Genomic DNA, 26594 nt, shown 5'->3' on the forward strand with positions numbered 1-26594 from the left:
TGTGGGTTTGACAAACTGCCAGACCCAATATATTTGGGTTTGGCCATGTGTTGAGTTGAAATAAGCATGGGTCAAGCGAGCTACTAGATTCAACATACTTGGGTTTGACCACGTGCTAAGCCTAAATAAGCATGGGTCTTGTGAGTTGCCAAACCCAACATTCTTGAGTTTGGCCATATGCTGAGCCTAAGTAAAGTGGGTTTGATGAGCTATTATACCCAACATACTTGGGTTTGGCTATATACTAAGCTTAAGCGAACATGGGTTTAGCATCATACTTGGGATTAACCACGTGCTGAGCTTAAGTGTGCATAGGCCTATTGAGCTATTATACCCATATACTTGGGTTCAGTTATGTGCTGAGCCCAAATAAATATAAGTATGAGTTTGATGAGCTGCCATACCCAAATAAGTGTGAGTTTGATGAGCTGCCATACCCAACATACTTAAGTTCAGCCACGTCTGGAGATCAAGTGAACATAGGTCTAACATTAATGCCATTAGGTTCAGCCATGTGTTGAGTCCTAACGAACATGGGTGCGGTGAATTGTCATGTTCACCTCCCCTAGGCTTGGCTACACGCATAGCCTAATTGGTCTGGAGATCGTTATAGACCCATTAGGGTCACAAGGCTTCATTTATTTATTCTGAAGACTTTTAACATAAACTATTAGTGTCAAGAATATTCATCTCCCTACATCTATCGATGTATAAAAGGTCTTCTAATGACCTACCACATTTTCATCTCATTAATGGTGTATAAGAGATATTTGTCCCTCATTAATACCATTATTAAAAAATAACTCTCCAGCTCCTTTACTTTATCAAAACAACAAGGTTTAATGATTACTAATACCCTTTGAACCATTTAGGTAAATGGTTCATAATTTCTATTCTCCAAGAATTCGTGCATCAATTCATAGAGTATTTATCATATTAAAACAAGAACAAACATGCATGTTCTTAGAATTTAAAGCTCATTTTAGCATATATTATAATCCTTTATTAAAAGTCACTAACTTTATCATTGGAGAGTCTCCATACCTTACTAAAATGGATTATTTTGTAGGAGTCAGACCTTTTACAATCAACCATTTATTTCGTGAGCTATGAAGAAAAGAATATTGACTAAAACGTATAATTCACTATTATCCAAATACCAGATCTCATTTTTGAACACATCGGATTTTGGATCTGAAAAGGTTTCCGAAGTAAAAGAAACAATGGCTGTTAAAGATGCGGAAAAGTAAAGAAAGCAAGGATAATTCCACTGGTTCAAGGAAAGCATGAAGGTGGTTACCTTAATGAGCATGCCTCTTATCCCGTGAGGCTGAAGACTCAAGTTCCGGCAACTTTTAGAGCCTCCAGTGACGTCTTCCCTTTATTATCCCCGGTATTGAGACAATGCTCGGGGACCTTGAGACTTCTCGCGACAAGGCTCCACTAAATAACCGAGGGAATTTCATGAGTTTCAACTCAGGCATGAACAATCATCCTCGTCCAAAAGGTTTCTTAGCTGTTGCGATTATATTGGATAAGGATTCTTTGTTCCTTTCCATTAAAATCTTTATGAACAAATTCATTCAGCTTAGTTCTCATGTTGAAGTGCTGCAATACGTATCCTGGTGAAAAGGTACATAAACCTTTTTTTTTTTTTTAATTAAAAAAAAATCATCGCATCCGTTTATACTTTGACTACGTACCCTATACAGTTTGTTATTCAATTTATATTAATTTTCTTACCATTCAACCCAAGAAAGTGTTTAATAGCGACACTGAAGTTTTATAAAGAACCAACTTCAAATTACAGGGTGCAAATTCTTGAAATAAGATAACCCAAATGATTATATATGTAATTATTAAAAAGAAAGGATAGGCTAACAACTTAAAGTTTCTTAGGTTTTTGATTTTCAATATTTGATCACGAGGGAGATAGGATAGGATTTATTTGAGAAATCGAGGCTACAAAATGAAAAAAAAAAAAAAAACATAAAGAAGAGAATGGTGAGAAGAAGAGAGGAAAGACGCACTTGATCCCTATGCCCACAGGTAGAAAGATGGTAGAGAAGAGTAGCTGATTAGGGGAGGAAGGACATGCTCAACATTGAATCATTACAGTTATTTTTTTAGTTGTAAATATGACAGTACAATGTAACCGAATCGAAAAGGTGTCTCTTTCTCGCATTCGATATGTTAGTTGTAATTCAGTTTCAAAGTGATAAATTTTTTTTACAAATTATATTTTACTTTTTTATTGCAATTTTCTTTTTTGTAAATTTGCAATCAGAAAATCTCAACTGCATATTTCTTTGCAAATCAGTAATAAGTATTTCAAATTTATTTTTTTTCATCCTTTAATATTAAATTTACTCGATAATGAAATTCATAATTTATTTCAATTTGTTTCCTAGCAAGTTATCTTAATTTCATAACCTGAATCACAAGTTTTGCGGATTAGCTGTATTGACTTGAATTATTATTATTTATTTGTTCAATTAATTTTATTATCAACTTCATCATTTAATATTGATAATTATTTTTTAATTCTCTTTCTAAGGAGTTATCATGGTCTCATGGTAGAGTTTTGTGGGTTTTAATTTAATATTTTTTTTTCATTTTAATCCTTCAACATTGGATTGATTGAGAATTAGATTTTATTATTATTATTATTATTATTATTTTCTATAGAGCTATCTCAATCTCATGACCGAGGTTTGATAAGTTAATTTAGATTGACTAAAGTCATTTTGTTTGTCCTCTTTCTTATTTGATTTTTTTTTCGATTTAATTCTTCAACATTGAGTTGATTGAGAATTGGACTTCATAAGTTTTTTTTTTTTTTCTTTATAAGGAGTTGTCACGATCTTATGACTTGGATCTTGAGTTAGACCGGTTAACTTGAGTTTTTTGCCCCCTTTTTGGTTGATTTTGTTTTTCAATTTTATTCTTCAACATTAAGTTGATTGAGAATTAGGCTTATAATTTATTTCAGTTTGTATTCTATGAGATTATCTTGATCTCATAACTCGAATCACAAGTTTGGTTGGTTGATTTGAGTGGTTTTTTTTTTTTTTTTTTTTTTATCTTTTTTTAATCGAATTTCATCATTCGACATTAGGTTGACTGAAAATTGAGCTTCATAATTTATTTCAATTTACTTTCTATGGGTTTATACTAGTCTTATGATCTAAGTATGCAGGCTAATATGAGTTGACTTGACTTATTTTTTTAGTTGAGTTTTGTTTTCAATTTCATCATTCAACATTAGGTTGATTGAGAATCAAATTTATTAATTTTGTTTCATTTGTTTTCTATAGAGTTATCAATGTCTCATGATTTGAGTAACAGATTTGATAGATTAATTCGAGTTTTGATATAATATGCTGTCATTTTAATGATTAAAAAAATATGTTGTCTTGATTTTTTTAGTAAAAACTATATTTTTATTGATAATTTAGGCTGTCTTTGTACTTTCCAAGTCGTTCAAGTTAAATCAGATTAGTACCTATATAATTTAATTTTTGTCTGCTAAATAATACATCAACGAAATCTAGATATTTTTTACGTTAAAAAAGTTTAATCTGACCTGTAGCACAACACATAAAATGACCTAGTAAGTGACTATTTACCACGACAACATTTTTTTATTTATTTTTTGATTGTTAAAGAGTTGATATGAAACAAAGAAGGGGAGAATTCATACAACTTTCATATCCAATTTTTTTTAAAAAAACCTAAATAAGTGTAATATAAAATTATTTCAAAAAACATAATCTAATAGTTTAAATTTCAAGTAAAAAAAAATATTTTGATAATGATCAACAATTTAAATACATATATATGTTACCTAATACGTATATATGAGAAAGTTAGGGACATAAATTTGTAAGACAAACTAGATCATTGTTGAAAAAAACAAAAATGAGTGAAGGAATTTTGAGAAAATTTAATTTTGTTTATTTTTTTGAAAATTAGTGATACAATTTCTTATGGAGTATTCCTTCACAAGTGTATTCACTAATTGGACCATAAGAGGATTTCATTTCCTTTTTTATTTTTTCGGTTTTTGTTTTTTATTATTAAGAAATGGACTAGAGAATAACCATTAGTTGTACATCATAAATATATCAGTAATTACATCTTAAAATTGATTTAATAATTGATTTAATATTTTTTTTGTTTTTTTGGGGGGTGTATTAAGCCAAAATGTTTTCTAAGAAAAATGATATGAGTTTTTGTTATTTTTAGAATGAATTGTCTTGAAAATTCTCATTGAATGGTTGAAAAATAAATGGATTAGGTGGGGTTAGAGATTTAAAAAGGAGAAATATTTTCTTTGTAGCTAAAACTTTCATTTTATAGAAAAAAATGAATTGACTTTAAATGTATTAATTGAGAAGTCAAAAAGGTGTATTTACCCTCTTGATGTGTTTTGGGCTAAGTATGATTGAAATGAATTTCAAATGATATAGAGGGACTGCTATGTTTTAATTTCTAATCTAGGGTTGAAATGTTAGATTTAATATGTTTAGGTAAGTTTGGAGGGATCCAAAAATGCATATAAATGTAAGAAATAATTAAAAAAAGATAGTTATAAAGGGATTGATTGTGGTTTGATGTGTGTAGATGGACACAATACACTATAATTTTAGTGTAGCCTATCTTGGAAGGGATGAATGAATGATAGTACATGGTTTCTAGACATGAATATGTTTTATGCATGATAAACTAATGCAATGCCATGTTTAAGGGGGATTATGGAGAATGGGTTGAATATGGAACTAGGATTAGTGAATAGATATTAGTGATGAATTTGTAATCCTATTATTGTTATTGGAGAGACTTCTAGAGCAATAACTCTGACATGAGAAGCAAGTCCTTCATGAAACGAGTTGTTAGGTTTATATACGCTTACTTTTGTATTGAAATGTTATTGTTGGAAATTATGACTTTTGAGTTTAAAGCCGGGCATGATGTAAATGAACCTTTAAAATATATTTGTGGATGAATTTTGTTATAATATTTGGATTATAATTCTTGATAGAAGGGCCTGACAACTTAATTGTGATAATTGATATTAAATGAATTTGAATTTGGTTGAGTTAATATATGCATTTATTTTAAGGTGAAAAGAATAAGTGTATAGGAAATAAGATAGAAGAGAAGAATTATAAAGAGACTTAGATATAGGAAACTATACCGAAATTTCCAGTAAAAATTCAAAGATATATAAATCATAACTATATGATTTACATAATGCAATTAACTTTACACACACACAAGAAATTACCTTGATTTTTATTGGAGTGTAAGGCTCAAAAGTTTATAAAAATCTAGATTATTACAAAATTGGTGAGAATTTATTTTCTTTGTAACTAGTGTTGATACGTCTTAGGTGATGCATTGTTGATTGGTGTGGGTGGGTGTATTTATGTGTGATTCATTGATCTATGTGTGGACATGATTATGAATTGTTCATTGATCTCATGAGTAAGGCATTTACATGTGGATATGATTTTTGTTTTTAAATGAAAATTTACCATATTCTTTTAATGAGTTTTTTGAAAAAAAAATATATATGGTAAGAGCACTTCCATAAAAAAAGGAAAATTCAATTTTTGGATTTGTTTTTTTTTTTATTATAAAAAATTGATCCATTGACAACATGATCTCTAAAATGGTTTTGTTAATTGGATGTTGAAACCCTTTTATTTTAAAAAATAATATAAAAACATTTTTGATTTGTTTTTGTGTGATAATACAAAATAATCATTTTTGACATCATGTTCTCTAAAATGGTTTTGTGCTCAAATTCCAAATCACCATCCTAGGATTAATATTGGTGCAGGTAAAATTTTTAGACAAAAACAATACATATTCTCTATTATATAATCAACTAATTAGCTAGAATCTCTAAAAATCTATTAGAGTTTCTTGTTATAAAAAAAGTTAGGAGAATGTTTCTATTTTTTTTATTTTTATGAGATGTCACTTGAGACAAATATGTATAATTAAAAACTTCTAAAAACCTTTGAGTGAAAATAAAAACTGATAAATAAATAAATATTGGACAATAATATATATTTTTTAATATTAAAAATGTAATGTGTTCTCTTATTATAATTACTATTAGTATTATAATATTTATAAATGTTTTTATTCAAAGAATTTCTCTTTCATTAAAATCATTTGATATCTTATAAATATATGAGGTATATAATATGGATGAAAACTTTCTCATGACGCTACAACATTTAGTATTACAATATTAGCATGGACATAATATTATCCTTGGATCCTTTTATTTTTAAATATTTTATTTAAATTATATGGTACTAGAATACAAATTAATTCACTTACACGGATAAATATTTTACGAATTGTTTTTTTTTTAATAGTAATATAGTTTGTCAACATGAATAATAAAGATTTTGTGAATCCCTTGATTCCTCGGTGTCAAAAGTTATTTAAACAATAATCAAGGATCTCATAATAACAAATACACCCAAGACTTTGATTTAATAATTAATTAAATTTTAGTATAATTCTATTGTTTTTGGATTGCAATATTTTTTAATTTTTTATTTGCTTGTGCTAAAACTGTTTTTGAGTTTTGATAATCAAACTTTTTTTTTGTACGATTTTATATAGTATTTAAATAAGCATATAACTAAAGAACAGGATTAACTTGTTTTTTTAGTAATTATTATTGCGATATATTATAAAAAATTTACTATGTTGGTATCATTTTATTTAGAGGATGGGATAAGATTATATATTTGTATTAGGATAAATAAATAATATCAGTATCGTGTGAAGAATATAATATAATATAATAGGATATCAAAAGTTTAATGGAGAGAATAATTTTATCTATAATAATTATGGATATATATTTTTTGTTACTGAAGATAGTGCTTTTGCCTTTCTCGTCGAGACCGAAAGGATGAACTGAATGCGGTACGAATATGTTTCATGGTGACATGACACAATCAAATGGGTCTATTTCTCAATTATATGTTACCTTTTCAAGCACTTTATATTGTCCATTGAGCTACGAATTAGGGCACCCACCTTTTGCATTCATGCTAAAATAAAGTATCTCAGGTGAAAAAGGTGAATGCTCAAAAAGTTGAATGGAGAAAAGTTAGCTTCTAGCCACAAGGATTGAGAAAAGAGAAGAGCCTTGCTTTAAAAGGGACACCCACTTTCTGCAATTTATAATCTTTTTTCCTGAATCACGAACACATACTATATCTTCATGCTTTTGAGGGAGAATTAGATTCCACTTACTCGCATATATTCGATTACATAACCCAGTGATTATATACATGACGCTTTTAAAAGGTTTTAATAAAATAGCATTAGAGGAAAAATATTTTGAAAAATAGCATAAGTACAGAAGCTTATTGGACAATAATAGCGGTTTATTAAAAATCCACACTTCTCAACAACAATTTTATTTTTGTTTGGGTCCATAATTTTTATTTGAATCTTATTCTTTAATATTAGAATGTCTGATAGCGCTAGACTAATAATTTCACAATAAATTTCAATTTGATTATTGAATCAAGTTTTAAAATTTTCAAATGATTCTACAAGCCTAGTTTAGTATGAAACCTAGCTCATTGTAACCACCCGAGCGTGAAATACCCTTAAAATAGGTCTTGTTTTGCTGTTTGAACTAATTTTGTTATTTTTCTTATTTTTATGGATTTTCTATTACTTTTAGATTTTATTTTTATTTTAGGATTGAGACTAATATAATCTGATCAGAATTTTTTTTGTTATCTAAAAATAACTTAATATCAAAATTAATAAAAAATCCAAAAAAATTAAGGAAAAACAACAAAATATGCTCCAACAACTTGAGGATCTTTTGGAGCTTGACTATTTATAGCAAGCTAAACCTCATATAGAATTGTGCTTTTAGAATCACTAGAAAAAGTTATAGTCCAATCTAATGGTCGAATTATAATTTATTGCCCTTTATTGCCAAGTTATTAGTCTAGCATGACTAAGAATCTTAATATTGAAGGATGAGATTGAAAAACAATAAAGAAAATTATGCCTTTGCAACAAGCTGCACTTCTTATCTATGTTATTTTTCAAAATTGTTTTTCACTCGTGTGAGTTTTTCATTTTTTTCTTAAAAAAAAGTGTTCTAATTCTAAAATAAAATAAAATTCATGATTACCAATGATGACATCAACAAAATAATTAAGTAGTGTCATAATTTAAATAGCATAATTGATGATGAAGTTGTTGAAAAACACCACACATAAATTGGGCTTTTAATAGGTTGCAATTTGAGTTGATGGAGTGATGAGTTTGAATGTAGACCTTGTCTCAGCCTAGGTTGTTCTTCAAAAAATAGTCCCCTATTAAAATAAAAGACCATCCGATACTTAAGTTAATAAATGTAGGAGGATAGACTAATGTATATGAGGAGAAAAATAAAATAAAGTTGTAGGGAGTGCATATCTGTGTGTAGTTTGTGTATGAGGTTTAGGACTTAGGACCTAGAACCCATGACCTTGCATGTCCAAGGATATACTTAGAATTTCAATTGCATAATGCTTGATTAATTGATGTTTTTATATACTCAGTCCTTGAACATATTTCATGAAAAAGAAAAATATTTTAATGGAAAATTGGGTCTCTGAGTGTTGTGCCATGCTTGCTATTAGTAAAGATGTTAGTGAAAGCAATTATTAAAAAAAGGTTGTCATTCCATGTACATCATTGATAAAGATGTTTGAATAACCATTGGACTAGAAAAGTTGTGCATGCATTACTTAGAAAAAGTACTACATGCATAGAAAATATTGTGAGCGCATAAGAAGTTTGTATGTTTGACTCATAAGAACCCAAGAAAATGCATAAAGGTAGATGCTATGACATAATTAGAAAAAATGAGGTAAGTCACGATAAAAGTAAGGCTCAAAATGCCAAGTTTCTAATTGTTCAGGGCCAAAACTTTCAAGCTTTTTGGTAAGTTCAAACAACTAGAATGCTAGCACATGCAATTCACAAGCCAACTTTATTTTTAATCATCAATTGCGAACAAATCTTGGACTCAGATCATTAAAAAAAAAAAATAGCTATATGAAGGAAGGAGCTATTTGAATTGATTTGAACTGCTTGAAGCCAATAAAAGTACTACATGATACTCTAGATACTTGTTTAACCAATACTTTTTAATAAATAACCTAAGTTCCTTGGTGATTCCTAAGTAATTAAGAGTGGAATTTGACAAGTTTGTCGCACGTCCCCCGCGCGGGGTCCGATGGCGATCTTTCATTTGTTTGTTGTTTTGTTTGATTTGGTTCTTTGAAGTCGCCACCTAGTATTTTGGTCACTAGGAACCCTAACTGGTTTTTCAGAGATTCTAAGGCAAGTGACTGGTTGCGTAAAGGGAAGGTATTAGCACCCCTTATACACCCTACCTAAGGTAAGCTGCATGGTGTTTGGTTTATCTTATAATTGCTATGGTGTTGGTGTTTTCTAATCCCATCAGTTTTTCTATGATAGGTTTGCTATGATGAATAAACTTGGACTTAAAGTCTAAAAAAAAAAAAGAACCCTTGGTCAATATGGATCACACCCTTAGATATGTCTACAAAGTACCAAGGAGAACCAATGCAGATCTCTTGAAATCTGTGTTTGATTTAAACTAAATTTATTAAGATAGAAATCCAAGGAGATTCCATGTGCTGTAAAAGCTCATCTTTCTCTTAGTATTTCAAGAGTTTGCGAATTGTAAATCGTAAGAAGGAAGGACAAAGATTTAGAAATCTAAGGAAATTCAGAGCGCTTTAAAAGCCTCCTTTTGCCTTCGTATTTCATACTTTCATGACTCGTAAACCGTGGAGTCAAAATTTAAAATTTTGAAATGTCCTCGATTATAATCAAGGCTTCTTTTAAGGATGTGTGATGATTTATTATTCTTAGAAAATTATTTTGAATATTTACCACTTATGGTTTTTTTATCCAAATATTAACAGTGAATAATAATAGGTTATTCCCAATAATATTTTGGATATTTATTCCTTTGGAATTTCTTTATCCAAACATTAATGGTGAATAATTAGATGATTTCTCCCCAAAATAAAATTTTTATATTTTTTGTAATCTTGGCCAACACCCTTTGGAGTTTTACAAACATGTTGTAAAATCCAGAAATGCAAGAAAATAATTTTTTTGTGTTTAAGAAATCTATGCGAAAACACATTTTCAAAACTTCCAATATTTTTTTTTTTATATATAAAAAATAAACATTTAAAACATGTTAGGGTATTGGCCGTGTGCAACACACAAGAAAATATTTTTTCAAAAAAAAAACATATATATATATATATATATTTGCAATATTTTTGTGGAAAAATCAGGTATTTTAATACCCAAATTTGTATTTCCACAATAAAAAAAATACAAACCGTAAAATAAATACATGAGAAAACCAACGATATTAATCGTTTTTTTTTTTGGCTGGATCCAGCTCGGCCCATGTGGCTGGACTGAACCCAGCCGGTTTAGCTGGGTCACTAGTTCAAACTAGTGACCCGGTTGGGCACTGCAGTGCATGCGTGAATTACTCACGCATGCACTGCACAGTGTGAAGGTAATTAATTTACCTTTGCATAATGCCAACCCTTTTTAATGCAAATGGAAGTGAGAAAGGAGAGAAACGACTTACCTGGTTAGGCAGTGGCTGGAGGCGAAGCGGAGGGAGACGACTGGTTACTGCTCGCGAAAGACATCCCTGCTCGCTGTTCACGGTGGAGCCAAGTTTGCTGCAGTGTTGGACGTGTTGCAGACACGGCACTGAGAAGGATAAACTTCTGTTTTCTTGCTCTCTTTTTCTGTTTTCTTGTGAGCTGCTGCTTTGGCTATTGCATATGAAAGAAAACGTTGCACCGCTGAAAGAGAAGAAAAATGGAGATGGAAACGAAGGGACGAAGGCGATGGTGAGGGCGTGCTGGTTGGTCCCTCTGTATTTTTTGTTCATCCTTCCTCTCACTCGCGTCCGTCTTTTCTCTACTAAGAAGAGATGGTTACTGCTGCTATGGCTGGCAGGCTCACGGTAAGAAAAGGGGAGTGAGGGCTGGTGCTTACGGGGGAGATGGTGGTTATGGTTTGGGGAAGATGGTGTGAGTGTACATGGGCTGCTGGTTTGAGTAACAAACGGGGCTGCTGAGGGAGAAGGGAAGCTTGTATGCAGAGGAAAAGTTTTGGTTGAGAAAAGGGAAAGGGGCAATGACGACTGTGAGAGGGAGAGTGCTGGGTCTCAAGGTTTGCTAGGGAAGGCAACAGCAAAGGACGAAAGATAGGAGGCTGTGTAACAGAGGGGGGGGGGAATGGGAAAAATAGTGGACGCCTGTCAAGGTATACTGGTTTTGGCGAGAGAGAATGAAGAGACAGCGAGGTGGTCTTTGGGTGAGAGATGATTCTCTCGTTTCTTAGCAAAGGCAGGGGGGGTTCTTGGTCCTGCAGGGAAGATGGAGATGGGAGTGGTGGCTTGGTTTCGGCAGGGAGAAAAAAAAATTAGATTTAGGGTTTTTTTTTATGGTTGCTCTCAATTTCTCTCTTTAAAAAACTTGTTTTTTTTTTTTTATAAATTTTCCTCCCCTCTAATATATAGCTGGATGTTCACTTATATAGAAAATCTCTATGCGTGCTATTTAAGGAAATATTGCAATAATTATTGTAGAGATTGTCTTCTATAACTAGCACCAACAAATCCTATATATATGATATTTTATATTGCAGAGATTGTATTCCATAACCAGCATGAATCAAATCATATATTTAATGATATGTTATATTGCAGTAATTATATATGATTCAGTCATTATCTCCTTGACGTATTGTCTTCTTAATATTAGCCCTGGTGCTCTATGTTATCGCCACATGTAAACCCTTATTTTTTATTTTTTTTTATTTTTGAAAATTTATCAAAACATAGGTTAAAAATTAGGTAGCAACAAAGTTGATATTGCAAATAAACTAGCTTTAATAACCATCATCACGGGCTTAACTAATGTTTTTTTGCACAAGAAATAATGTTCAGGTGTCACAAGCTTGTTTTTTTTTTTTTTTTTAAAATAAAATAAAAAAAGTGTGACTCAGGTCATAAGATTCGACTAAGTTGAATAAGATGAGTTTATTTAAATTAGACCAAAAAAGAAGAAAAGAAAAAACAAACGAGAGTAGATGGATCAAATTTACACAGAAAAGTGTTTAGGAAAACCTGAGGAATTGTTTTTTTTTTAAAGGGGACAAATGATGTATCTCATTTCATAACCCATTAAAAAACAAAATGGGATAGAAAAAGGACATAACAAAATATAGTGATGATCAATCCAAGTTAGCATGATAAAAATGTAACTCCGGTAATTAGAGTCGAGCCAACTCAAGATATCCGATCAAACTCGCGGTCTAGATCATGAACTTAGAATGAACTGATAAAAAAATAAAGAGAATTATAAACCTCTTTTTTTTAGATAAATAAAAAATTATGTTAACTTTAAAAACATGTGACCTAAGTCATTAGACACGAAGCATCCTATCAAAAACAACTATGAAAATATCAAATATTGAAGGATTTAATTGAAAACAAAAATTTCAATTATACAAAAGGATTACAAAAAAAATAGCAATTAAAAGAATGAAGATCAAAATAAGTTTATAATTGAATGAAGGGTGAAATTGAAAAGAAAAATCAATTTAGTGAAAAGGGCCTAAAAAGATCAAAACATATTTTTGATTGAAGGGCAAAATTGAAAAGAATAATAACTTTTAGAAAAGAGCCAAGAAAAAATATTATAGATCAAAACAATAAGGACCAAATTGAAAAATATAATACCATCAATTTGCATTAAAGGATTAAATTAGAAACCCATAAAGCTTAAAAAAAAAAGGCCAAGAAAGATAATTAAAGATAAAAAAGGACTAAAATTAAAATACTAACAACCAAAAAAACCGGGCTCTAATTTTTAGGGGAGTTTATAGAAAAGAAGGAAAAAAAGGCCCACCAAAGCTAACAAGTGCCATTTCACATGCAAAAGGATAAGACGGCGCTTTCAATGCGATGATGAAAGGGTATTTTTGGACTACATGAGGTGCCATTTGTGTCACTCAAAGGTCGTGAGTGCCTCCACACGCCGGTGCATGTGTTGAATGCGCATGTCCTTTTTCTTTAGATAGCCATATAAAAAGTTGCCCTTGAGTTAACTTAATAATTACACGAAAACTATTATCAAAATACCAAAAAGCCTTTTGACTCTTTTGTTTGATGTTTTGCTTTTAAATTTATTTTTGTAGTTTCATTGTGCATTTTAGTTGTTTATTATTTTTTATATTTGGTCAAATACTAAATTTCCTCTCAGCTAAAATTATAATAATAAAGAAACCATTATGAAAAATGTAAAAATGCCCCTTGATATCTTCCAATGATATATTGGTTATTTCACTATGTAATCAATAACAAAAAATACTTATTTATCTCTGGTCAATTTGATAATAACAAAGGGGTCATGTGAAAAAAAATTAATACTATTGATAAGTAGTGTTAAGTATTTTTGGTGAATGGGAAAAAACACCATTAAACTATTCCAATGAATAATGTAAATGATTGTGGAGGTAGAATGTTTTCCCAATAAATTTTAGCATTTTTTAATTTGATTAAATCTGTTGCATTGATATTGTAGAGATTAACCACATTATGAGTTTTTATTTCATTAGGATCACCTTTAGTGAATGGATGATTCATTCTACTCAAGATAAAAAATAAATTTATAAAAATAAAAGTATCATCACAAATTAAAAGAAGTATAATTGAGATAAAAACATAAAAAGCTTCTATATATACTTAATCGAGAAATTATTAATAGATCTAGTTAAGATTGATACCAAACTATTTCTATCATATGATTCTCCTACAATAACATATTTTTATTAAGTATTTAAGATACATTAATGAAGTTGTTTCAACGTTGTTGCTGGCTTTTTTAAATAGGCTTGATGTAAATGTTTTGTTAGGAAGTCTGTTTCTTTTTCTTTTATAAATGAACTTGCTGGTTCTTCAATCTTGTATATTTTTTATTTTTTTATATACTTATATTTCGATTACCAAAAAAAAAAAAAGTGTTCCAACGTGAATCAAGCCATAATGATATTCTAAAACTTTCTAAGCTTGACATGAGCAATAAAATGTTGCTACCACATTAAGAAAACGAACAAAGAAAAAAAATAATATTTGTCAGGAAAGTAGGGTGAAAGAAAGAAATGGAATGGAAAGAAGCTAAAAAAGCAGTCTAAGATGGTGGCTTCTTCCTTTAATAAAATAGAAAAAAAGCTCTTGAAGAGATAAGGAAATGAAAAGTAGAAGAAAATATTAATATAAATTAGTAGGATTTAGGTTCAAAATAAGAGATGAGAGTTTGCATCTCATCAGAACCCACTTTGGTCCGCCAGGAAAATACATAAGTTCCCAAAACCCCTAATCTTTTGTAAAGCTAGCAAGAAGCGACAAATTCCCTTCTTCTGCTTAGTGCTTTTCACTTTAAAATTCTCAAGATAATGACCTTTTTGTGATTCCAAAGTAGCATTATCTTTAAGGTTTAAAGAAAGATGCTTATCTATGTGTTTTTTTTTTTTTTTTTTTTTAATTTTATTTTTAATCCTTTATTTTTCTACTTTCACTTTAATTCATTTATTTTGAACTGTTATACCGTAACTTTCCACTGATTTCCAAGGAAGATAATGTATGTTTACGAAAATAAAAGAAAGTAAAGTTATTCATTGCAAAACACATCACAAAGCATGAAAAGTAGTGCTCTTTTGATATTTCTTAGGGAAGACTTTGCTTTTTCCTTCCAAAGTAGAAAAGTCGCTTCTCCTTTGCACAACACTTACGTTATGGATCATACTCTCAATCTTACTTTATGCATTCCAAACACACACGCACATAAAGAGTTATTAAGCTCAAGATATCAATAAAAGTTTTATTCATATCAACATTGCTAATTTATAATAGAATCACATACATACAAAAATGAATCTTAAAATTAAAAAAATAAAATTCTAATTCAACTATTTATTATCCTAGAGTTATTATACCTTAAAAAAAGTTTCAGTTCACATAATTAATTAACTCTATTTACTTATGTAATATAAATATATATTTCAAATAAAGCACCTTTTTATATAAAATAATTAAAAAATAGTAGGGTTACTGATTTAGTGTGGGTTTGTTTTTGCTTGGTCTAATAGTAGGGTTATAGATTTTCTTGTATTTATTTATTGTAATTAAGCTGATGCCTAGGCTACAATCTATGTAGCTAAAGCTAAAGCTTTGCTCACACTGTTTATACTTTCTCTTTTTATTATATATCTATTCTTGATTTCATCAAAAACAATATTAAAGAACTATAATATAACAGAAATATTAGTGTCTAACATCTAATGATTACCGAGTTTTATTTTCTCTTAAACTTTTTAATAGAGTTTTTTTTAACTATAACTGAATTGTTTGTAGTCAAAATCAAACTTTTTTAAAAATAGATTATATGTTATATTTTTATTATTATAGTTATTTTAATTATATTCTCAAAATAACTTTATTTCAATTTTAGTTATTACAACATTAAAAAGGTGTATTTATACGAATATATATGCACAATAGTGTGCTTATAACATTTAAAAGAGCAATAGCAAACATGACAAAGTAATTTCCAATACATCATATTTATATATATTTTTTATTTATCACATAGTAACACTACTATTTTAAAATGAAAGTGTTAAAATATTATTTTTTATTTTTATTTTACTTTAAACAACTACTTATACACTTTATAATAACAATAGCACTGAATTTTCTTATAAATGTTATTATTTTTTAATTGTTAAAAATTCTAAACTTTGGAATTGCATACACACACACACCAATATTTTGTGGTGGCTGCGGCTTCGCTCACGTGACTTTCTTGCACTTATGATAATTAGTTACATCCATTTCCGACCCGAATGAATTCAGTATTTATGAAGAGGTGAACCAATCAATCGATTTAGGTTCTCGGTCAGTTTTCTTTCACCAATCTCCTTCACAATCCATTAATGGATACGCACGGTGCTCAACTTTTATGGCGCTCGCCTCCTTTTCAGTTGTGCCATAAATAATCTAATTATAACAATTACATAGTCATGTATATAGAAATAGGGATGATTATTTTTGGTTTGATTTGGTTTTTATTAAAAAAAATTAACTAAACTAATTTTTTTTTTTAAACTGAAACTGGTTCCGGTTCGGGTTTCTAGGACAAACTGATTTGGCTTGATTTTCTCGGTTTGACTCAGTTTTGGCTCGGTTTTTTCAGTTTGGCTTGGTTGTTTTTGTTTGGCTTGGGTTTTTTTTTTGGGTTCGGTTCGGTTTGATTTTTTTAGTTTCGAGCTTATAAAACCGAAACTGAACTGAACCGATTTGTTTTTTGTTTTTTAATTTTATTCGGTTTAATCGGTTTTTTTTTCACTGTTCGATTTTTTCTGTTAATTTTTTTTGATATTCTTAGTTTAATCAATTTTTTTGCTCACTGCTGTATAAAAACACTTAAGAATCTGTAATTGTTAGATCAAGGTATGTTGTAAGGAGCAGCATTAGGAGGATTATCAAGGAACACTCATTGTAATAAAAATAAAAGAATCCCTTAACCACATCAATGTCAACTACCAAGATTTTATTAAAATTAACTCTAAGCCTAGAGATTAGCTTAAAACATAAAAGAATATTGCTGATATTTTGATAAGAAAAGGCATTAATAGGGAAAAGAATTAAAGTGTCAATTTTGAATTGAATCAAAAGCTTTATAAAAGTCAATTTTGAATGATAGTTCCTTAATTTTTTCGGCCTTTAAAAAACATATTGCTTCATTTGCTATTAATACACTAGCCAAAATCAACTTTTATTTGATAAAAGCTTTTTTTTGGAAGGAATAATATCTTCCTTTGTTTTCGCATATCATCTTTGATCATTTGGTCTTGGAAAATCAAGGCCTTCAAAACTAGGTTTGTAATTGAGAGATGAAAGAATCTAAGTATTACCATATCTAATTTACACCACTAGAAACTAGACACGAGATTTTAGGCCATTAAATTATCTTGATTCTTTTGCAAGATCAAGACTATCAATTTTATCTTCTAGATCTTTCACACTAACAATATTTTCAAAGCACCAACCACTCTATCAAACACATCCACATTCTGAATAACATGCTCTTCAAATTCAAAAATAGCCATGAGAAAGCTTTGTTTATACCATAAACATTAAAAAAGTCTAAAAGATTTACCAATTTTGATTATTTGGATTTAGTAGAAAAAAAAGAATGATTAGAGAGACCTTTTGGCAGCCAATTAAGACTAGAATTCAAAAATCTTAGATGCCAATAAGTAGAAACAAACATTTTATCAAAACGACTCATATATCTTGAGTTCATATATTTTTCCTTCATTTGTAATAAAGGTATTCCTTAATAAAAAAACCCAATCTATAAATTCATAGACACCTCAAGCCCAAATAGATTGACCTTTCCTCTCATCAAGGTTTAAAATTTCATCAAGATTACCAATAATGCATAAAAAATTTAAAATAGAATTTATAAAATTTGAAAGATGCTTCCATAGTTCTCCTTCAACCTAATGATTACACAAGAGGAATATAAAATGCTTCCATGGTTTATAATATGAATTTAAACTAAACTAGGTGGAAAAGAAAGAGATTATTCCAAATGTAGATGTCATTACCAAAACGATCATCAATTATGGAATGGTTTCTGGATGAAGGATGTAAGGAAAACTAGCATGTTCATATTTTATGTAAAAAAATAAGGCATTCATGCTATCAAATAGCGATAAATATTTTTTTTTTATTGTCACCAGTGGCTCTTACCAACAGATCACAAGTTCAGAAAGAATATACACGACTTCTTGTTAGTAGAGTTGAAAGGGATGTTGCACCACTGCTTTTTTTTTAAGTGAAGAGTTGTATGACATGGTGTCAAAGTACGGTGACATTGTGTTTAGTTTTCAATCCGGGAAGCAAAAGTTTCCTGGTTTTGGTTTGCCTCATAATTGGGTAAAGTGAAGTATTTTCTATGAGCTTCCTCATTGAAAGATTAATTTTCTCTGTCATAACCTTAATGTCATGCACATTGAAAAAAACGTGTTTGATAATGTTTTCAACACGATTATAAACGTGAAGAAGAATACAAATGATAATATTAAGGGTAGAATGAATATAACTTTGTTTTATCACTATAAAAATATATAGTTGGTTTATGTGGGGTCATGAGTTACAAAGCACAAAGCCAGTTTAACCTTAGACAGTAATGCATAGCTACTTATCTACCAATGGCTTAAAAGTCTGCTTCTCCTAATGGACATGTCTCAAACATATCAATATTGGTGAATTTGAAGGATTTCAGATTATTTGAAATAAAGAGCCATAAATGCTACATGTTTATACAAACACATATTGCATTAGCTTATCAGGATTTATTGTTAAAAGGAATATGAGATGTACTTGCGGAGATTAGTCACTTCTTTAGAAATATATGCTCCAACAAGTCACAGACACAACCCATAGAGAGATTTGAAACGAATATTGTCCAGATATGCAAACTTGAGATGATATTCCCTTCATTGTTTTTCGACTCAATGGAGCATCTACCTATACATTTACTATTTGAGGCAAAAGTTGGAGGCCAGTTGAATATAGATGGATGTATCAATTTGAGAGGTTAAGGATTACTTATGCATCATAATTAAAATTTTATTGTCTTTGTTTGCACATTTCAAAATATTCATTTAATTACATGCAGGTACTTATTCAACCTTAAGAGAAAAGTAAAAATTAAGGTGCATGTTGAGGTTTCGATATATGAGGCATATATTGTTGAAAAGATTTCAATATTTATCTCGTATTATTTTGAGCTTTAATTGAGAATAATAATCAACCGTGTTTCAAGGAATGACGATGATAGATAAGTTTTTCATGTGGAAACTTGTCAATATGATCTCATTTTGGATGACCCGTGCCAAAAAACTATTGGAATGGAAGATATTTGTCAGAAATAGAATTCAGACAAGCACCTAATCATGTGCTATTTAACTGTGATGAACATGAACCTTTTATTTAGTAAGTATACTACTTAAGATGTCGTTCTTTTCCAATAATGTATCTCTTATAATATCGTAAATTGATATATTGTAGACAAAATCGTCAGTATTTATTATCCTAAAACTTACAACTGACTGAATTCCAAATCTTTCGATTACAAGATGAATAATTTTTCACATGCTTCAGAACACATGTACGTATTGTTCAATTAGTCTTATCTTTCAAGATACTTAATTTCATTACACATTTCTTGTCAATAGTTCATGGTTGTAATTCATGTACCAAGTTTATCAATTAGAGGGAATATTAATATTACTTTGTCTTTACTAAGTCCAAGTCCTAAAAGAAAGGTGAAGTGTTATAATAGGTATTTCATCAATAGACATGTATTTCATATTAAAAAATATGGGCATGATAGAAAGACATATAATAATGAGGTTTATGTTATGGGATCGACTTTTAATGAGTTTGAAGTTGATTACTATGAGAAGTTAGAAAGGGTCATTGAATTGCAATATCATAGCGAGTAGAATAAAGTATTTCTATTCAAATGCTATTGGTATGACACCACTAATAGAGGAATTATAGTAGATCTCCATCATGATTTGGCCAAAATTAATTCAAAGGCTAGACTTCGCAACGTCAATGATTTTTTTATTTTTGCCAAACAATGCCAGCAAGTTTATTACACACACACTCCTTCTTTTAGAAAGGATCGTTCAAAAGTTGATTGGTTGTCAAGGTTGTTCAGGAAGGTAAGGTAACGATAAATTACCTTTTCTTTTTATTTACCCTCTAACTTTTTTTTTTCTTTTCAATTTTATTTAACAAATTAATAACTTTGTAATCATTTAACTAGGTTGATTAGATATGCTTGAGTTGGTTGTTACAATATAAAATAAATTGGAGATAACAAGAAAATACCTTCAATTGTGGATAAATAGCAGACAAATTTTTAATTGGATTTTATAAAAGCTAAAATTTTGAGTTGAGTACTTTTCATGGAAATATGTAATCTAATACTAGTTATTTCTGTTTAGAAATAATAGAAACAATAAAAATAAAAATAATTAGCATAATATATTAGCATAGTATATGAATGAGATTACTGGGGCATACTATTAGTTTCATACCAATACTATGTGATCGGAACGTTTCGCTATCTCAATGGGTGTTTTCAATGTACAAGACCATCTTTTCATTCCTAGTCTTCAAAATTCCCAGAACTTTTGAAAGGTTCAAGTTGTCGTCAAAAACCATCCTAATTGAAAGCTTACAATATTCTTTTGTAATTTTTAGATTAAGTTTAGTTTGATTAATTCAAAGAAACAACAAAGACATAGGGCCCAGTGCTCCTCCCACAAAAGCCTTAGAAGATTTACTAGGAAAGGTATTATTAATTGTTTGATTCTCTATGATTTGCAGATTAATTAGATTAATCATGATGGGATGATTTAGCACTGTGCTGTCTCATGCGAGAAGCCACTTTCATTGTCCCATAGGAATAATCTATGTTTAGTTTATGAAGTAAAAAAATATATATAGATATAAAAAAGTATTACAGAAGCATAATGGATGATAATGTATTTAGTGGTTACATAATCTCCCTAGGGATTCTACGAGAAGCTAAACATTTATCAAATAGCAATCAAATAAGAACAAAGCCACCTGATATATATGACACGATTTATTTTGATTTTTCTATCCATCAAAAGTCTTGAATTTTGAAGATAATCCGTCTATCAACGGATTCAAGAAGGCCAATGTCATCGATTGACTGATCTTCCACGCTATCATCGTCAATGGAAATATTCAAATCCAGAGAAACACAAGGGCTTGTGCCCTCCATTAATGCAGCACCAGCGCTGTTCTCTTCTTCATGTGATGACCCATCTGTTCTCTGCTTGATTTGAGGAGAGCAGGCTCTGGATCTTGAGCTAAAGCTTTCACAGCTCAAAATTATGATAGCATCACTAAGGCCAACTTCTTGACCATTGTAATTGGTTATTCTTCCTTTTTCAATAGCCCTTTTGAAACCAATTTGAGAGAAAAAATCTGCTTGCTCAACATCTTCCACTAAGAAAACTCTATGTGGATTGCTTGATACCGCGTCAGAAAATCTCTCGATGTAGCTGCAACTTTGTTCATCCCTTGTTCTTTTGTTTCTACAATCTTCGGTTGAGTCTGCTCTTGTAGAGGAAAAACTGCTTAAAGAAACCGAAATGAAGCTTTCATGGGAGCCAAAAACTAGCATAGCCAATTCTTTAGCTATCTTCTCTTTATCTTCCATATCTACTCCTTGAAAGAACAACCAAGTTTCTTCCTTGGCCTCACTGTTTTTTACCTTCCCCTTTCTTCTTGTCATGCCAGACCGGCATTGCAAGATAGTGCTTGCTATTTCAGGGATTATATCTTTCTGCCGCGGCACTCTTTTCTCCAATGCATTGCATAGGGTTTTCAAGTTCTCAGCATTCAGCTCCTTGAACTTGTGGAGATACTCCATTTCCATGACATCACTCGAGGAGGCTGAGTTCGGAGTAGAATTAGTATTTGATGAAAATGGTAGTTGTTTGGTATGATCTTTATGCTCTGGAATGTACTTCCTCAAACTTGGTTCAATGCTGCGCTTGTTGATAGTCTCTGCACCGATCCAGAAATGGTTGTCCCTAGATGACTGCTGGGGTTCAACAATGGGCCATTCATTTTGGTTTCGGTACAAATTAGGGTATTGATGGTCATATGAAGTGGAAGAAGAAGGTGATACAGAAGAAAACGTGAGGGTTTCCTCAGAAGAGTAGTTTAGTTGGTGGATTGAACCGCAAAATGAGTTCCATTTTGTGCAAAGATCTTTGATTGGCATAGAATCCTGGAAGAGAGAATCGAGAGGAAAAAAAACAGTCAGTGCTCAACATTGTGTGTACTCGCACGATATTTAGACTGTATACGTACAATCTCGAATTATAGAAGGTCCAAATGTGATTAACTACTTATAATTACCTGATTATCACTATTTTGTACTTTTTTCTCATTTTTGTATTTTTGAAGCCATGCAGGAAGTGTAGAAGTGGAGTCACTATTACAGGTACTATTTGGTGAGCTTCGAGCTTCAGTCTCAAACTTTGCTGAATAATTAGAACAGCAAGTGAGTCGTTTGTCCTCCCCACCTTCAAGTATAATCCAGCCTCTACACCCATTTTCAGCTTTGTTGCTTGTCGACTGACGTAGTAGATCACTGAAGAAAAAGGTGAACGAAGATGTTATTAGATTTTGTTGATCATGTAAAAGAGGTAAATGATGCAGTTGATAATAATAACATGGAGCTAGCTACAGCTTGTTGGTTATTGATATTTTTCACTTAAAACTGTTTGAATTTTTAGGAGAGCAACTTGTATAATAACATGTTGCACATTTATAAAGGGCAAAAGGCAAAAAAGTGGCTATATAGCTGGGGAGGTACACCTCTCCTTCCCTTCCTCATTACCATATAAAAAGTGATGAGTTTACAGCATTTTAGCATTTAAATTACAATATTAAAGTAATGTCTATATACATAGCTTTTATTTCCCCTAGCAAACTTGAATTTTGAGTTCCCAAAAAAGAAGGAAAATGGAGTAGATCTCTTTATCTGAACTACTTCTTTCGACTATTACCAAAAAAATAATCCGAACTACTTTTCATTGATCGACTTCTATTTCTTTTTTCTTTTCTAAAAAGTAATTTGAGAAAGAAAATTCATATGCATAGTTCAGAAGAAATTGAAAGCAAAAATACACACTCAAATAATGCTATACAATTAAATGCAACTTCACTAACTGTTCACCTGTCACTGATGAGACTCAGGCGTAAGCTGCCGGCTGGAATTGTAAGTGGATGGAGACCCAAAACAGTATCTCCCGGTGGATGGTCTGATTTATACTTCATGTAAGTTTGGAAAGTGGCAATCCCCATAAGCCAAAATCTTCCGTTGTTATCTCCAATTGCACAAGCAAATTTGCCAAGTTCTACCATCAGGTATTCCAATGGACAGAAATAGCAGCTCCCTTGTTCATGACTTGATGAACGGCTATCCCTATTCTCAATAGCCCATTTTAGATCTCCCAAATTCAAAACAACTCCTTTGCCCATGTAACTTCTCACATGGCCTTTAAGCTCCTCAAGTTTATGTTCTACCTCTCCCCTAGAGAAACTGCCAAAAGAGGAAACTGGAATTGTTAAGAACTTCACTTCCCTCAAGCCCTCAGGAACATCTCCCTTTTGAACTTTGTCCTTCACTCCTTTAACTACAACTTCAATACTTGCCAGAGATTCCCCTACAATAACAAAACTTCTTCTTTTATTCAGTAAATTATCTATAACACACATCACATCTTCATTTTTAATTGGATCTAAAACTGCTGCTTTTGCTCCAACTTGACTCGAAGGTGGAGACTCTGGAAGGACTAAACCATTGCTTTCCTTGGACTTGATACTCACAGAAGGAGCACTTTGTGAACATATTTCCAAGGAAACAGCTTGCTCAACATTGCTTTTCACTTGAGTACTGGAGAAACCAGCTTCTCTCATGACTCTACTAACACTAGGATCATCTAAAATGGATATCATCAGCTGCTCTAACTCTATCTTCACTGCAAGGAGAGGTTGCTGCTGGTTCTCAATAGAGCCACGCCGCTGGTGAGCCTGAGCTCGCTTAAAGGCTGCGACCAAGGCATTAGAGATTGAAGGGAACTGTTGAGAGGGAGTACCTATCATAGGGCTTGAAGTTGATGTTGGGAGGCGATTAAGCGCGACATTGAAGCAAAGCTCTAGGGCTTTGCACTGAAGAGGGTGAGAGTGTGACTGAAGGCAAGCTGTTCTCAGTAGGCCAGTGGAGGCAGAAAGCATGGTATTAGCAACATGGAGAGGAGTGACTTGGGCATGGCCTCTCCTTCTAGCAAGAATCACTGCTTGTTTAATAACACTTGCTGCCTCTGCTGTTAGAGCTTGTTGCACTGTGCAACCTCCTGCTCTCATTTTCTGTCTCAGGGTCTTAGCTTGTTACTCGACAATAAGTTGAGAAGTCAAAGGAATTTTAAGAATAGAGTGAGATCAAGAAAGGCTCCTAGTTTCATCTGCTCTTTATGAACTGAGCTAGCTATGGAGGAAGAACTCGTCAATTAAGAAGGAAAGATATATATATTTGGATGGTTTGTGCTGGTTTAGGATTTTCTTTTTATATCTAATTAGAGTGAGGGAGGATCGGTAGGCAGTGATCTTCGTATCTATTTCTAGTATGCAAGCGTAATTCCTATGGAGAGGTGGTTCTTCGTCTACCTAGGATTATGTTACTTTTTGGTCGTGGAGAGATACAAGGAGAGGGGGGCGAGAGAAGCGTGTGAAATAAATGGGAATTTAGGTATGCTTTTCTTGTGGGTGAGGTAAAAATTGGGGTCCAAAGTCGATTTTGTAGTGGAAAGTGGAATGCATGTGCTGACAAGCAGGACGAATGCACCAAAGGCAACTCAGCTTTTGCCCTATATACATCTCTAAAATTTTCATAGAGATATGGTTTCGCTTGGTAGTCTATTTTACGCAACCATTAACAGCATTAATTAAGCTATTTAACCTAAAAATCAACATACATATACCACCAGTAGCCAAGTCCAAATCTCAACACAATAAAGCAACAAATTAGTATATTAAAGTATACATTATATTTATCACTTGGTGCCCTCGCTGCCAATTAATATTGGAAAGTAAGCCAATTGGAAGACGATCCCAAGTCCCACCCTTCTGCTATCATTTCATTTGTTGTTTACTTTTTTTTTTTTTCTTTTTTTCTATATGGCAACAACAATCAATAGACATTTTCACGAATGTCACTCAGAAATATCGGAGTAGGGCTTGTTAGGAGATTAGGGTTTTGAAGCTGAACAAATTAAACCTAGTTGCTATACTCTTGCTAGATTTTATCTTCTATTTTTTAATTTATATTGCTTTCAATCTGCAATACTTGATGAACCAAACATATTTCTGAAGTTGTAGTACATATTTCAAATCGTGTAGCTTAAGATTTAAAAAGACTGTAGGGCTCGATAAAAAGAAGGGGGTCATTCTGGAATTTCAACTCAATTTCAATTGAGATTTTGGCATAAGAAATGGGTGGCTAAAGAGAGGATGTGGTATCTTTTTCACCATCCTCCAAAGAAGAGAACCTGAAAAGAGAATGGGGACTATGTGTCTGAAGGAATCGGGAACTGTGTACGATTTTCTTCCGGAATCAAAGACAAGAAATAAAGTGTCTCCATTAGTTGTATATATTTATTGCACATTACATTAATATTCACAAAGCTAGAAGCTTTTGATGCACACATATATTGCTTGGGGATTGTAACAAGTCATACAAACATTCTCTCTTTTCTCTCTCCCCATTATTTCACAAAGTTGCAGCTTTTTAGACCCTCCCTTTGATTAAAAAAAAAATGAACAAATTAATCAAGTGAAAAACATATGATAACGAACATAAATATGAACATGTGTAATGTTTCTTTCATTTCGTCTTAACTATGAACATGTGTCTCATGTCATCCCAGGGGCAGTCACCTATGAAGCACAAACATAAATATGAAATACAAATACAATATGACAGGATGACATGGTAATTTTTAAAAAAGAAGAAGATATGATCCGTAAACTATACCTTAATTTTTAAAATTATTTTATATATTATAAAAAATTATTTTGAAACTAAATAAAAATCAAATTTAAAAACAATATGATGAATTGTATAAAAACAATATATGAAAGTATAAATGAAAAAAAGGAAAATCATGTTATTTATATTTTCTTAACAATTATAAATAAATTTGAATGTCTGAAAATTAAATCATCTTAAAAAAGATTATACTAAATGTGAAAAGATCAATTATAATTTATTTTTTCTCTTTTATAGTTAGTTAGCACTCCACTGTAAGAAAATTGATAAATAGAAATGAAAATTATAATAAAAACATTTTGTTGGTAAATTGTAATAAACTTTACTAACAACATAGTTTCTTGCTATGTTCTTCGGTAAACACCAACAAAATATTTTTATCGGTGTATACTAAGGGAAGTACATGAGAAAAAAGAAAGAATTAAAAAAAAAGAAACAAAAAGTCACAATGATGTGTCATTTTTCACAGACAAAATTATTGACCACATAAAACCATTGATAAAATTCATTTGTAATTTTTAAGTTATGACCTGACAAGCGACCCCCCCACTTACTCTTCTCCCGCTATAAGCTCTCTAAAAAAACAACGGAAACCCCCCTCATTTTATTACAAATCAACCTCTTACCTTAAATGTGACCACCCTAACACTTAGTTTGTCTGCATTTTTATTCTGATTCAATTTTTTTTAGGATTCTTGACATCAAGTGAGCAAACTATCCAATTTT

The 26594-nt window shown here is 31.1% G+C and overlaps 1 protein-coding gene across 1 annotated transcript; it reads right to left on the reverse strand.

Annotated features, from left to right (window-relative positions):
- Window positions 1–20719: 20719 nt before the first annotated feature.
- LOC118050992 (protein SMAX1-LIKE 3) lies at window positions 20720–24598 on the reverse strand. Its single transcript, XM_035061491.2, has 3 exons — window positions 22998–24598; window positions 22175–22409; window positions 20720–22043 (listed from the first exon to the last, which is right to left on the reverse strand). Exons 1-3 carry the CDS (start codon window positions 24185–24187, stop codon window positions 20886–20888), a joined length of 2583 nt encoding a protein of 860 aa, XP_034917382.1. The 5' UTR covers window positions 24188–24598; the 3' UTR covers window positions 20720–20885.
- Between the last annotated feature and the right edge of the window lie 1996 nt (window positions 24599–26594).

The sequence above is a fragment of the Populus alba genome, chromosome 16, assembly GCF_005239225.2.
Source record: "Populus alba chromosome 16, ASM523922v2, whole genome shotgun sequence".
NCBI classification, from domain to species: domain Eukaryota; kingdom Viridiplantae; phylum Streptophyta; class Magnoliopsida; order Malpighiales; family Salicaceae; genus Populus; species Populus alba.

Bases quoted from the DNA above. Each gene is read 5' to 3' on its own strand.
- LOC118050992 (XM_035061491.2), bottom strand. From the start codon at position 24,187: ATGAGAGCAGGAGGTTGCACAGTGCAACAAGCTCTAACAGCAGAGGCA. The intron at 22,410-22,997 runs GTGAACAGTTAG...CTTTTTCTTCAG, and splicing joins CTGAGTCTCATCAGTGACAG to TGATCTACTACGTCAGTCGA. The intron at 22,044-22,174 runs GTAATTATAAGT...TCTCTCTTCCAG, and splicing joins TACAAAATAGTGATAATCAG to GATTCTATGCCAATCAAAGA.